This window comes from Carcharhinus amblyrhynchos, chromosome 32 (genome assembly GCF_965287045.1).
Source record: "Carcharhinus amblyrhynchos chromosome 32, sCarAmb.v2.hapA, whole genome shotgun sequence".
NCBI lineage: Eukaryota > Metazoa > Chordata > Chondrichthyes > Carcharhiniformes > Carcharhinidae > Carcharhinus > Carcharhinus amblyrhynchos.
In genome coordinates, this window is record NC_137355.1 from 17,605,258 (window position 1) to 17,619,363 (window position 14,106).

The 14,106-nt window shown below is 48.3% G+C and overlaps 1 protein-coding gene across 1 annotated transcript; it reads right to left on the reverse strand.

Moving 5' to 3' along the window:
* Window positions 1–1,118: 1,118 nt before the first annotated feature.
* On the reverse strand, window positions 1,119–2,663 carry LOC145360666 (growth arrest-specific protein 1-like). Its single transcript, XM_080216015.1, has one exon. It carries the CDS (start codon window positions 1,914–1,916, stop codon window positions 1,119–1,121), a length of 798 nt encoding a protein of 265 aa, XP_080072141.1. The 5' UTR covers window positions 1,917–2,663.
* Window positions 2,664–14,106: the final 11,443 nt, after the last annotated feature.

Sequence of the window (14,106 nt, forward strand, 5' to 3'; positions counted from 1 at the left end):
CAGGGGGGAGGGGGGTGGTGGGGGAGAGGGATGGGGCTGTGATCCCTGGGTATGGGGGGGTGGGGGAGAGGGATGGGGGGGTGGGGGGTGGGGGAGAGGGACAGGGCTGTGATACCCTGGGTATGGGGGGGTGGGGGAGAGGGATGGGGGGGTGGGGGGTGGGGGAGAGGGATGGGGCTATGATACCTGAGGTACGGGGGGAGTGGAGGAGAGGGACAGGGCCGTGATACCCTGGGAGTGATGCCCAGGGTAGGGAGGGGGGGGTCTGGGATATCCCTGGGGGGGCTATGATGATCAGGGGAATGGGGGCTGTGATACCCGGGGTGGGTGGGCTGTCAATAGCCCAGAGTGCCGGGGGACCTGTCATACCCGGGATAGTCGGGGGTTGTAATTGAGATGAGAGGAAGGGAAGCTTCAGTATTTGAAATGTTTGTGTTTTGTTACCACTTGAGTTACTCAGTGCCCCCTCCTCACCGCACAGACATAGAAAAAACCCAGACAGATGGCAAAACAGAGAGAGAGAGAAAGAGACTGTGTGACAGAGAGAGAGAGAGAGACAGAGAGAGAGAGAGACAGAGAGAGAGGGAGAGACAGAGAGAGAGAGAGACAGAGAGAGAGAGAGAGACAGAGAGAGAGGGAGAGACAGAGAGAGAGAGAGACAGAGAGAGAGAGAGAGACAGAGAGAGAGAGAGACAGAGAGAGAGAGAGAGACAGAGAGAGAGAGAGACAGAGAGAGAGGGAGAGACAGAGAGAGAGAAACAGAGAGAGAAAGATAGAATGTGACAGAAAGACAGAGAAAGCGACAGAGAGAGAGAGACAGAGAGAGAGAAACAGAGAGAGAAACAGAGAGAGACAGAGACACAAAGAGAAAGACAGAGAGAGAGAGAGGCAGAGAGAAAGACAGAGAGAGTGACAGAGACACAGAGAGAGAGAGCAAGTCAGAGAGTGACAGAAAGAAATTCACAGAGAGAGAGAGACACACAGAAAGGGAGAGAGGGAAAGATATACACACACAGAGAGGGAGAAAGAGACATACAGAGACAGAGAGAGAGTCACGGAGAGAGGGAGAGACACAGAGGGAGACACACACACACACACACACACACACACACACAGTATTAGGAGAAGCACAAGTTTAGCAGAGGGATGAGGAGGGGGAGCAGCAGGAAGCAGCCCCCTGCCTGTGCCCCCAGCCTGGCACAGCCACTCAGCGGCCAGTCAGTGCCCCCCACCTGCTTGGTCCTGTTGCCCTGCGAGTGCCCGGGGGGGTATGCGGACCGGCCCGGGGGGCTGGGGGTGAGGAGGGGGCGGCTGCCCAGCGGGCAGAAGCGCCGCATGTTGCCCTTGACCACCTGGCAGATGGGGCGCTCCAGGCCGTCGCAGGTGCAGCTGTGGAGGGGCAGGCCGGCGGGCAGTGCCAGGAGGCGCTGGATGCTGGCCCGGCACAGAGCGCTGCAGCGGCGCCCATTGAAGAGCTGCCCGCAGCGGGACAGGTAGCCCCGCAGCGCCGCCTGGCACGGCGCCTCCTCCTGGCAGCGCTGGCGGGCCGCCGTGCAGCCCAGGTCGGCGGCGCCGGGCCAGCGGCCCCGGTACCTCCGTGGCAGGCACGGCTCGATGGCTTGCTTGGCTCGCCAGCACTCGGCGTCGCGGCCGCAGTCGCAGCTCTCCAGGTCGGGCCCACTGCGGGTCTGGTTGAGCTTGACCAGCGCCCCGATGCAGTGGCTGGGGCACTGGCTCCGCAAACCCCGCAGGAAGGGCTCGCAAGCGGCGCTGTACTGTCCGTACGCCCAGTGGCAGTCCCTCTCCTCCTGGCAGCGCAGCACCGCCTGCCAGCACACCGGCTGAGTCCCCGACACCGTGCCCAGGCAAGCCAGGATGGCGAGGGGGTACCAGCTCACACTCACGTCCCAGGGCATCCTTCCGCACCCTGCTTCACATCCCAGGAGAAAGCTGCTCACTTTGCCAGCCGCAGCTGCCTTGCAAAAGTCCTTCTCAGTTGCATAACAGTCGTAATAAGTTTCTCAGTCCCACAGCAGTTGCCTTGCAAAAGTTCTTGTCACTTGTACAACAGTTGCCTGGCAAGTTTCTGAGTTCCACAGCAGTTGTCTTGCACAAGTCCTTCACAGTTCCATAACACCAGAGTTTTAGCACAAATGTCAACTTTCTTTGCCCCCAAATTCTCCAGAAGAAAGTGAATCTCAGTTCCACAACAGTTGCCTTGCAGAAATGTTTCTCAGTTGCATAACAGCAAGGGTTCCAGCATGGATTTCAATTTTCTTTGCTCCAGGATTCTCCAAACGAAGTAAACTCAAGCTGACACAGAAGTGAACTCGAGACTGTTCGAAAGCAGCAGAATCACAAAATCAAGCCTTGTGTCCTGGGAGCATTCCCTCCCAAAAATGTCCATTCAACCACGTCCTCCTGGCTGATGCCTCCACTTTCCCCTCTCCCTCCTTCCAAGGCTTTGTCTAAACTCATTGGAATTGGAACTCCAGAGCGGAAATTTGCCGCAGTTCTTCCCTGCAAGATGCGAATTGTCGAGAGAGAGGACTTGCTTTCACTGCCTCCCCCTCTCTCTGTAAAGACCTGCTCGCTTTCTTCCAGTGCTCTGTATCACGCCTTGAATTAACAAGCTCATTCTCTTCCTCCCTCTCCTCTCTCCCTCTCTCTCTCTCCCAAACTGGGGGAGGGGGTTGAGAAAGAGAAAAAAGTTTTTATTTTTCTGGGGGTTGCTTGATTTGCGTTTGTGCAGCCTGAGATTTACCTCCATAATGACATAATGTTTTGGGGGGTGGGGGGGGGGGAGGTGGTGTGGTTGGTGGGGGAGGGTGTAGGGGAAGCCAGTACGTCACATATTGGATCAAATGTTTATATAAATTTACTTTAGAGAAAAAGCAACATGTGTGGTCTTAACTTTTTTTTAAAAAGTTTTGAACCAGCAGGGGGAGTGAGATGTAGAAGCAGGAATGCAAAATGTTCAGTCCCCTCATACTGTGCAGATCTGACTTAATCTGAAATTTCACCTTCCCCTCCCTGCACTCAAAGAAATACTAAGCAAACTTTAGGGGAACCCCAAAAAAAGTTGTTTAATAAGAGATCGCCCCTCCAGTCTCAGTGCCCCCCAGCCCACTTCTACCTCCTTTCCACAATCCACAAACTGGACTGACTTGGCACAGCCTGCTCCAGCCCCACTATACTCACCCCTACCTTTATTCCCTCCTCCCTCCCCTTGTCCACTTACATTAATAAAAGGCAGCACAGTGGTTAGCACTGCTGCCTCAGAGCGCCAGGGATACTGGTTCAATTCCAGCCTTGGGGGCTGTCTGTGTGGGTTAGGTGGATTGGCCATGCTAAATTGCCCCTTAGTGTCCAAAGATATGTAGGTTAGGTGGATTGGCCATGTTAAATTGCCCCTTAGTGTCCAAAAATGTGCAGGTAACACTACATTCTGCACTCTCTTGTTTCTTTCTCTATGAACGGTATGCTTTGTCTGCAGAGCATGCAAGAAACAATACTTTTCAGTACATGCTAATATATGTGACAATAATAAATCAAATCAAATCAAAAAGGTTAGAATGGCCGTACTAAATTGCCCCTTATTGTCCAATGATATGTAGGTTAGGTGGATTGGCCATACTAAATTGCCTCTTAGTGTCCAAAGATGTGCAGGATAGGTGGATTGGCCATGCTAAATTGCTCCTTAGTGTCCAAAGATGTGCAGGTTAGGTGGATTGGCCATGCTAAATTGCCACTTAGCATCCAAAGATTTGTAAGTTAGGTGGATTGGTCATGCTAAATTGCCCCTTAGCGTCCAAAGATTTGTAAGTTAGGTGGATTGGTCATGCTAAATTGCCACTTAGCATCCAAAGATTTGTAAGTTAGGTGGATTGACCATGCTAAATTGCCACTTAGTGCCCAAAGATTTGTAGGTTAGGTGGATTGGCTGTACTAAATTGGTCCTTACTTTTCCAAGATCATTGAATCATAATATCCCTACAGTGCAGAAGGAGGCCATTTGATCCATTAAGTCTGCACTGACCACAATCCTGATCCCTCCCTGGTTTCAAATTCACCTCCCCACCTGTTCCCCGTATCCCTTTGACACTAATTTTAATTAGAAGTTTATCTATATGGGGGGGGAGTCTAGAACCAGGGGTCCTGGTCTGAGGATAGGGGAGGTGATGGTCTAGTGGTATTGTCACTAGACTATTAACCCAGAAACTCAATTAATGCTCTGGGGACCCGGGTTCGAATCCCACCACAGCAGTTGGTGGAATTTGAATTCAATAAAAAATGCTTGGAATTGAGAATCTACTAATGACCGTGAAACCATTGTTGTTTATTGGAAAAACCCATCTGGTTCACTTTAGGGAAGGAAATCTGCCATCCTTACCTGGCCTGGCCTACATGTGACTCCAGAGCCACAGCAATGGGTTGACTTTTAACTGCCCTGTGAACAAGGACAACGAAAGCTGGGCAATAAATGCTGGTCATGTCCCACAAATGAATAAAAAAAAGGATATCAGGTAGACCATTTAGGATGGAGATGAGGAGACATTTCTTCACCTGAAGAGTGGTAAGCCTGTGGAATTCATTCCCACAGGAAGTAGTTGATGCCAAATGTATTCAAAAGGCAGTTGGATATAGCATTTGGGGCAAATGGGATCAAAGGTTATGGGTTGGATGATCAGCCATGATCATGATGAATGGCAGAGCAGGCTCGAAGGGCCAAATGGCCTCCTCCTGCTCCTATCTTCTATGTTTCTATGGTGCATTGGCCATGCTAAATTGCCCCTTAGTGTTCCGCGATGGTTAGAGGAATTAGTGGGGTAAATATGTGGGGTTATAGGGAGGGGTGGGATTGTTGTCAGCGCAGATTTGGATGGGCCTTCTGTCGGAGAACCACCCCAGCCTTGCCAGCATTTTCAGCCAGAGATTCTGCCCTATTAGCCATCCCCAACACCGCACCCCCCCCCACCCCCCCACCTCCTCTCCACCACCCCCAACCCTTTAGCCAGTGAATAGCATTTTCTGGCCTGTTTGATTCCCATTGTAGGGGCTGCTCTTGTGCGCTGTGCTGTATTGCCGGTACGCTGGATCAAATTGTTTACACTCTGCGGGGTCTGAATGGGGTCCGTCCTGAGGGGAGGCAGAGGAGGGTGGGGGTGGAAGGGCCCTCCCCATTTAACTGCCTCTCCCATTCAGCCGCACTTTACAGAGTGCCCCGAATGGCAAGCAGCTCCCAGTCAATTCCATTCTCCCTGCCCCGTCCCCCACCTCGCCTATTCAGATGTAAAGTGACCCGATTTCAAGAGTAAATCGGCCGACACCATGACCGCCTCTGGGAGCGTAAACCTGCAGGGAGAAAGAGAGAGCGAGGCGAGAGACAGAGAGAAAACAGAATAATAAGACTGGTGATTTGTTACTGAAAAGGGCCTTTTCCTTCTGTCCTGATCTGAGCTTGATTTACATCTGCCTTGCTATCCTGAACAGTAAGTTCCTTTAAAAGGAATGACACTATTTCTCCTGATATTGTCTTTGCATCGAAATGCACTCTGAATAATGTAAAAATAAGAGGGGTTTCGTGGAAAATTACTTACCTGATTACTGGAATTAAGTTCTGGATGTGTTTATCTGCACTGTGTGCAGATTTTAATTTTATTTTACCGATATTTATTTGACTTTTAGGGTATTTCATTAAAGTACTTTGGAGTTTACCACAAGGTACGTACATTGCGGTAGATTGTTCATAGAATCATAGAATCCCTACAGTTCAGAAGGAGGCCATTCAGCCCATCAACCCTGCAAAGCCAATCCCACCGAAACACCATGTATTTACCCCACTATTCCCTGAAACTAAGGGATAATTTAACACGGCCTTGAGACACTAAGGGGCAATTTAGCATGGCCAATCCACCTAACCTGCACATCTTGAAACACTAAGGAGCAATTTAGCATGGCCAATCCACCTAGCCTGCATATCTTTGGACACTAACGGGCAATTTAGCACAGCCAATCCACCTAACGGACACATCTTTAGACACTAAGGAGCAATTTACCATGGCCAATCCAGCTAACCTACTCATCTTTGGACACTAAGGGGCAATTTACCATGGCCAATCCACCTAACCTGCACATCTTGAGACACTAAGGAACAACTTAGCATGGCCAATCCACCTAACCTGCACATCTTGAGACACTAAGGAACAATTTACCATGGCCCATCCACTTAACCTGCACATCTTGAGACAATAAGGAGCAATTTAGCATGGCCAATCTACCTGACCTGCACATCTTTGGAGTAGGTATTTACAGTAAGAAGTCTCACAACACCAGGTTAAAGTCCAACAGGTTTATTTGGTAGCACAAGTTTTCAGAGCGTTGCCCCTTCATCAGATGATGGGGTAGTGTTCTGAAAGCTCATGCTACCAAAATGAACCTGTTGAACTTTAATCTGGTGTTGTGAGACTTCTTACTGTGCCCACCCCAGTTCAATGCCAGCATCGCCACATCATCTTTGGAGTGTGGGAGGAAACTGGAGCACCCGGAGGAAACCCACACAGACACGGGGAGAACTCCACACAGTCGCCCAAGACCGGAATCAAACCCAGGTCCCTGGCACTGTGAGACAGCAGTGCTATCCATTGTGCCACCGTGCTATTGTTATTCATTCATGAGATGTGGGGCATCACACCGACAAGGTCAGCATTTATTGCCCATTTTTAATTGCCCTCGAGAAGGTGCTTCTGGGCTACCTACTGAAGATCAGCTGCATGTTTCAGAGGGCGTTTGAGAGTCAACCACATTGCTGTGGCTCTGGAGTCTCTTGTAGGCCAGACTGGGTAAGGATGGCAGATTTCCTTCCCTAAAGAAACATTAGTGAACCAGATGGTCCATCAGTGGGCCAGCTCTGATGAAGAGTCATCCAGATGTGAAACATTAGCCGATTCTCTCTTCACAGATGCTGTCAGACCTGCTGAGATTTTCCAGCATTTTCCATTTTGATTCGGATTCCAGCATCTGCAATATTTTCCTTTTGTTTTTGCAAACTAGGTGGGGTTTTTTAACAATATGAAGGATATAACATAACAACATTTAAGAAGCATTTAGATGAGCTCTTAAAAATGCCACAGCTTGCAAGGATATGAACCAAATGCTGCAAAATGGGATCAGGATAGATGCCCTGCTGATTGATTGATTAGTATCACAAGCAGGCTTACATTAACACTGCAATGAAGTTGCTATGAAAATCCCCTACTAGCCACATTCTGGCACCTGTTCAGAGGGAGAATTTAGCAAGGTCAATGCACCTAACCAGCACGTCTTTTGGACTGTGGGAGGAAACCGGGGCACCTGGAGGAAATCTGTGCAGACACAGGGAGAATGTGCGGACTCTGCGCAGACGGTGACTCAAGCTGGGAATCGAACCCCATGGCCGGCGCAGACAGGATGGGCCAAAGGGCCTCTTTCTGTCCTGCAAAATTCAATGACGACAAATGTAAAGCTAGCCTCAGTAACCATGACAACTGTCTTCAGTTGTTGTAACCACCAGGGATGGTTTGTGATACACACAGTAGCTGCAAGTGGGGACTGGCTAGATGGGCAATGTTGGTGAGACATCACCATAAATGGTTCCGTATCACTGACATATAGGAGGACCAGTCTCCCTCTGCTAATTGACGCATTGTTTAGGGTTTGAGATCATTCTCTTAACAAGAAACAAAACACATTAAAAGTGTCTCATTTGCCTGAAATTTCCTTTTGTCAAATGAATGTAAATAACTTTGAAATTGTTTATAAATCTATGTCCTAAATTATTTGTGGAATTTTCAAGTGAATGACCTTTGTTATAAACAAGCTGCAGTTCTTGTGGCTCAGAGTTGCCTCCCTGACATGGAACTGTCTCTGACTGAGTCCTGATAAACCTCTCTACAATCTCCCTCTCCAAAAACCCCCTGGAACTCACTGGCCGTTGAGGGAGGGGTAGCGGGGGGGTGTGGAAACGCCTGTATTCTGACATTATTAAAACAAAGTAGATTAGTTCACAATAGGCACAACAGCGTGCCTTATATATGTTAGAATCATAGAGTCCCTACAGTGTAGAGGGAGGCCATTCGGCCCATCGAGCCTGCACTGACCACAATCCCATCCAGGCCCTATCCCCATAATCCCATCATTTATGTGCCTTATCCTTGTAACTCTACATATTTACCCCATTCATGCCCCAAACTACACATCTTGGGACACTTAGGGGCATTGAATTCAGGTGGTGGCACAGTGGTTGGCACTGCTGCCTCACAGTGCCAAGAGCCCGGGTTCAATTCCAGCCTCGGGTCACTGGCTGCACATTCTCCCCGTGTCTGCGTGGGTTTCCTCTGGGTGCTCTGGCTTTTTCCCACAGTCCAAAGATGTGCGGGTTAGGTGTGTTATAAAGCCCTGCCCTTTGTTTTTATTCCGTACTTGCCAAAGGTTGAAGGCAAAATAAAAATGTCTTGTTCGGAAATGTTCGGATGTGTTTTGATTGGATCACCTTCGCCTTGCTAAGAAATTAGACAGAGTTATAATTACATAATGGATTTAAAGCATTATTAATAAACTCACGTTGCAGCTAGCAGAGATTTGCATTGAGTTAGAATACTGAGGAGGGACATATTTACATATCAGACAATTAAATGCAAGAGATTTTGGATGTGAGAAATTTCCATGTTATCTGCGGGACAGGAAATGGATCCACAAATAGTGTTTTTACAAGATCTTAGATACATAAGTCACCATTTTCCTGAGGCAAGGCACAGCAAGATCCCACAAAACAGCAATGAGCTAATTGGCTATCGGGGAATTGAAGACATTAGTTCTTTTATTTGTCCATGGGATGGGGGCATCGCCGGCTGGACCAGCATTGATTGCCCACCCCAAGGGCATTTGAGAGTCAACCGCATTGCTTTAGCTCTGGAGTGACATGTAGGCCAGACCAGTTAAGGACGGCAGATTTCCTTTAGTGAATTAGATGGGTTTTTCCAACAATCGACAATGGTTTCATGATAACACCATAAGACATTGGAGCAGAATTAGGCCACTCGGCCCATCGAGTCTGCTCCCCCATTCAATCATGGCTGATATTTTTCTCATTCCCATTCTCCTGCCTTTTCCCCTTAACCCCTGATCCCCTTATTAATCAAGAACCTGTCTATCTCTGTCTTAAATACACTCAATGACCTGGCCTCCACAGCCTTCTGCGGCAAAGAGTTCCACAGATTCCCCACTCTCTGGCTGAAGAAATTCCTCTTTATCTCTGTTTTAAAGGATTGTCCCTTTAGCCTGAACCCTCTGGTTCTAGTTTTTCCAGTAGTGGAAATATTCTCTCTATATCCACTCTATCCAGGCCTTGCAGTATCCTGTAAGTTTCAATGAGATCCACCACCCCCGCACCCCTCCCCCCCTCCCCAGTCATTCTAGTAGATTCTTAATTCCAGATATTTTTTGATTGAATTCAAATTCCAACCATCTGCCGTGGCGGGATTCGAACCCGGGTCCCCAGGACATTAGTTGAGTTTCTGGATTTATAGTCTGGCGATAATACCGCTGTCTCCCCATCGATGGGTTAACCATGGCTGCAGGGTTGAGGGGTTAGAGCTGGGGGTAAGAGCCTGGGTTAGATACTCTGTCAGAGTCGGCGTGGACTCGAAGGGCCGAATGGCCTCCTTCTGCACTGTGGGGATTCTGTAATGAGTTGGCAATTCAACCCTTCAAGCCTGTTTAGCAATTAGATCACGGCTGATTTTTTTTCAGGGCTTTGCCAACCTATAAAATAGATGAGGGATAATGTGTCGCTGTGTGCTGCAGTAAGGCTTGACTAAGTGCTTAATCCAGTATGAAATTTAATTTTTCATTTGCATATTAGCAGTTACCATTCTGAGAGATGTGACTATAATTAGATCTATTTAAATGTATTATGAATGGAAATCATATACAGGAACAATTTTCTCAACAGGAAAAGTCTGGCTGATTCATTGTAATTAGTTCTCCAGGGTCTGTTTCAATAGCTACTTCCCACTGATTGATGAACAGAAGGTTCAGACATTTAAGTAATTGTATCTGAACTTTTGGTGCAGGAGTCACTGTGTCGTCAAGGTTATCTGGGATTTAATTGTCCGCAGTTTTGGGTTTTTTTACTGTAATTTCTTTCTCCTTTGCTCTGGGGTACAGCTTTACCTGACCTTCACCTTTGTTCGAATGATCTTTCTCCATCTCCAGGCCCCGGACCTTCTCTCAGCTCCCAGGAGCTCATATCCAAAAGACAGGAACTTCTGACAGTGCAGCACTCCCACAACACGGCACTGGGGTTATCAGCCCTCTTCATAGGATCCCTGCAGTGCAGAAGGAGGCCATTCGGCCCCTCAGGTCTGCACCGACCACAATCCCACCCAGGTCCTATCCTCATAACCCAATGTATTTACCCTCTTAATCCCACTGACACTAAGGGGCAATTTATCACGGCCAATCCACCTAACCCGTACATTTTGGGACTGTGGGAGGAAACTGGAGAACCCAGAGGAAACCCACACAGACATGGGGAGAATGTGCGAACTCCACAATGAGACTGGAATTGAACCCATGCCCCTGGCGCTGTGAGGCAGGAGTGCTAACCACTGTACCACCATGCCTCTTCACCCTGTCGCCCTTTTTCTCCAACCCCATACACTCAGCATGGCCAATCCCCCTAACAGACACATCTTTGGACACTAAGGGGCAATTTAAAATGACCAACCTGCCTAACCTGCACATCTTTGGACACTAAATCCACCTAACCTGCACATCTTCGGACACTAAGGGATAATTTAGCATGGCCAATCCACCTAACCTACACATCTTTGGACACTAAGGGGCAATTTAGCATGGTCAATCCACCTAACCTACACATCTTTGGACACGAAGGGGCAATTTAGCATGGCCAATCCATCTAACGCACACATCTTTGGATACAAAGGGGCAATTTAGCATGGCCCATCCACCTAACCTACACATCTTTGGACACTAAGGGACAATTTAGCATGGCCAATCCACCTAATCTACACATCTTTGGACACAAAGGGGCAATTTAACATGGCCAATCCACCTAATTTTTAAACATTCATTCAAGGGATGTGGGCAGGCCAGCATTTATTGCCCATCCCTAGGTGCCCTCGAGAAGGTGGTGGTGAGCTGCATTCTTGAGCCGCTGGAGTCCATTCATGCTCGAGGCCCCTGGAGTGGGAGTTTGAACAGCTACATTCTGGCAGAGATGAGAGTGTGACCCACTGAGCTACAGGTTACATGGGTTATTAGTGGTCAACAAGGGGTATTACAGCTGGATTTGATCCTGTGCCCTTTGTGATACCAGCATTGGACTGGGGTGGGCACAGTCAGAATTCTCACAACACCAGGTTAAAGTCTGACAGGTTTATTTAGCAGCACAAGCATTTGGAGCGCTGTTCCTTCATCAGGTGAGTGAGGACTGTGTCCACAAACAGGGCATATAAAGACACAAACTCAATTTACAAAATAATGGTTGGAATGCGAGTCTTTACAGGTAATCAAATCTTAAAGGTACAGACAATGTGAGTGGAGAGAGGGTTAAGCAGGTGTGTATTGTCTCCAGATAGGACACTTAGTGAGATTTTGCAAGGCCAGCCCAGGGTTACAGATAGTGTGACATGAACCCAAGATCCTGGTTGAGGCCATCTCTTTGTGATAGTCACTCCAGTACTAGCAGGCAATCAGAACTTGGCACACAAGCTGACCTTCCACTTCCTTAAGGTGCTGGTGCCAACCCAGCTAATAAAGCACTGACTGACATCAACCCTGCGCAATCCTTCTCTCTAAACTTAGAGAAATAATTATAGTTGAAAACAATTTTGTGGCAACATTCGACAAGGATGTGATTAGGGGATTTCACAGTAACTTCATTGCAGGGTTAATGTAAGCCTACTCGTGACACTAACAAATAAAAAAAAGTCCCTTCTTTTATGGGTGGCACAGTGGTTAGCACTGCTGCCTCACAGCACCAGGGACCCTAGTTCGATTCCCAGCTTGGGTGACTGTCTGCGTAGAGTTTGCACGTTCTCTGTGTCTGCATGGGTTTCCTCTGGGTGCTCCGATTTCCTCCCACAGGCCACAGCGGGTTAGGTGGATTGGTCATTCTAAATTGGCCTTAGTAGCAGGGGAATTAGCTAGGATAAATGCATGGGATCATGGGGATCGAGCCTGGGTGGGATTGCGGTCAGTGCAGATTCAATGGGCCAAATGGCCTCCTTCTGCACTGTATGATTCTATGATACTTCCACGATTGCATTGGAGAGGGTGCAGAGGACCTTCATAAGAACATAAGAACTAGGAGCAGGAACAGGCCATCTGGCCCTTCGAGCCTGCTCCGCCATTCAATAAGATCACGGCTGATCTTTTTGTGGACTCAGCTCCTCTTACCCGCCCTCTCATCATAACCCTTAATTCCTTTACTGTTCAAAAATCTGCTATCTTTCACTCAAAAACATTCAACGAGCGAGCCTCAACTGCTTCACTGGGCAGGGAATTCCACAGATTCACAACCCTTTGTGTGAAGAAGTTCCTCCTCAACTCAGTCCTAAATCTGCTCCCCCTTATTTCGAGGCTGTGGCGCCCCCCCCCCAGTTCTGGTTTCACTCCCCTGCTTCATAATTTGAGAGATTTCTATAAAATCCTCCTCATTAGATGGTTGGCAGTGTTAAATTGGTCCTTAATGTCCAACTATGTGTATTTTTTTTATTAGTGTCACAAGTTGGCTTACATTAACACTGCAATGAAATTACTGTGAACCCAAAGGGGAAAATGCTGGAAAATCTCAGCAGGTCTGGCAGCATCTGTAAGGAGAGAAAAGAGCTGAGATTTTGAGTCCAAACGAGCCTCTGTCAAAGCTAAAAGGAATAAAAAGTGGGAGATATTTATACTGCAGATTCCAGCATCCGCAGTAATTTGCTTTTACCCAGAAGTTACTGTGAAAATCTCCTAGTCGCCACACTCTGGCGTCTGTTTGAGTAGACTGAGGGAGCATTTAGCACGGCCAATGCACCTAACCAGCCCGTCCTTTGGACTGTGGGAGGAAACCAGAGCATCCGGAGGGAACCCACGCAGACACGGGGAGAATGTGCAGACTCTGCACAGATAGTGATCTCAGCCGGGAATTGAAGGGTCCCTGGGCTGTGAGGCATGATGTGGAGTTGCCAGCGTTGAACTGAGGTAAACCCAGTAAGAAATCTCACAACACCCAGGTTAAAGTCCAACAGGTTTATTTGGTAGCAAAAGCCACCAGCTTTCGGAGCGCTGCCACTTCGTCAGGTAGGTGGGAGTTCTGTTCACAAACAGGGCATACAAAGACACAAACTCAATTTACAAAATAATGGTTGGAATGCGAGTCTTTACAGGTAATCAAGTCTTAAAGGTACAGACAACATGAGTGAAGAGAGGGTTAAACACAGGTTAAAGAGGTGTGTATTGTCTCCAGCTGGGACAGTTAGGAGATTTTGCAAGCCCAGGTGAGTCGTGGGGGTTACAGATTGTGTGACATGAACCCAAAATCCTAGTTCAGACCGTCCTCATGTGTTGGAAACTTGGCTATCAGTCTCTGCTCGGCGACTCTGTGTTGTCATGTGTCATGAAGGCCGCCTTGGAGAACGCTTACCTGAAGATCAGAGGCTGCATGCCCGTGACTGCTGAAGTGTTCCCCAACAGGAAGAGAACACTCTTGCCTGGTGGTTGTCGAGCAGTGTTCATTCATCTGTTGTCGTAGCGTCTGCCTGGTCTCCCCAATGTACCATGCCTCGGGACATCCTTTCCTGCAGCATATCAGGTAGACACCAGGTTAAAGTCTACTTGATACGCTGCAGGAAAGGATGTCCTGAGGCATGGTATATTGCGGAGACCATGCAGACACTGCAACAACAGATGAATGAACACTGCTCGACAATCACCAGGCAAGACTGTTCTCTCCTTGTAGGGGAACTGTTCAGCTGTCACGGGCATGCAGCCTCTGATCTTCAAGTATGCGTTCTCCAAGGCAGCCTTCATGACACATGACAACACAGAGTCGCTGAG

Coding starts and splice junctions, on each gene's coding strand:
- LOC145360666 (XM_080216015.1), bottom strand. CDS start 1,916: ATGCCCTGGGACGTGAGTGTGAGCTGGTACCCCCTCGCCATCCTGGCT.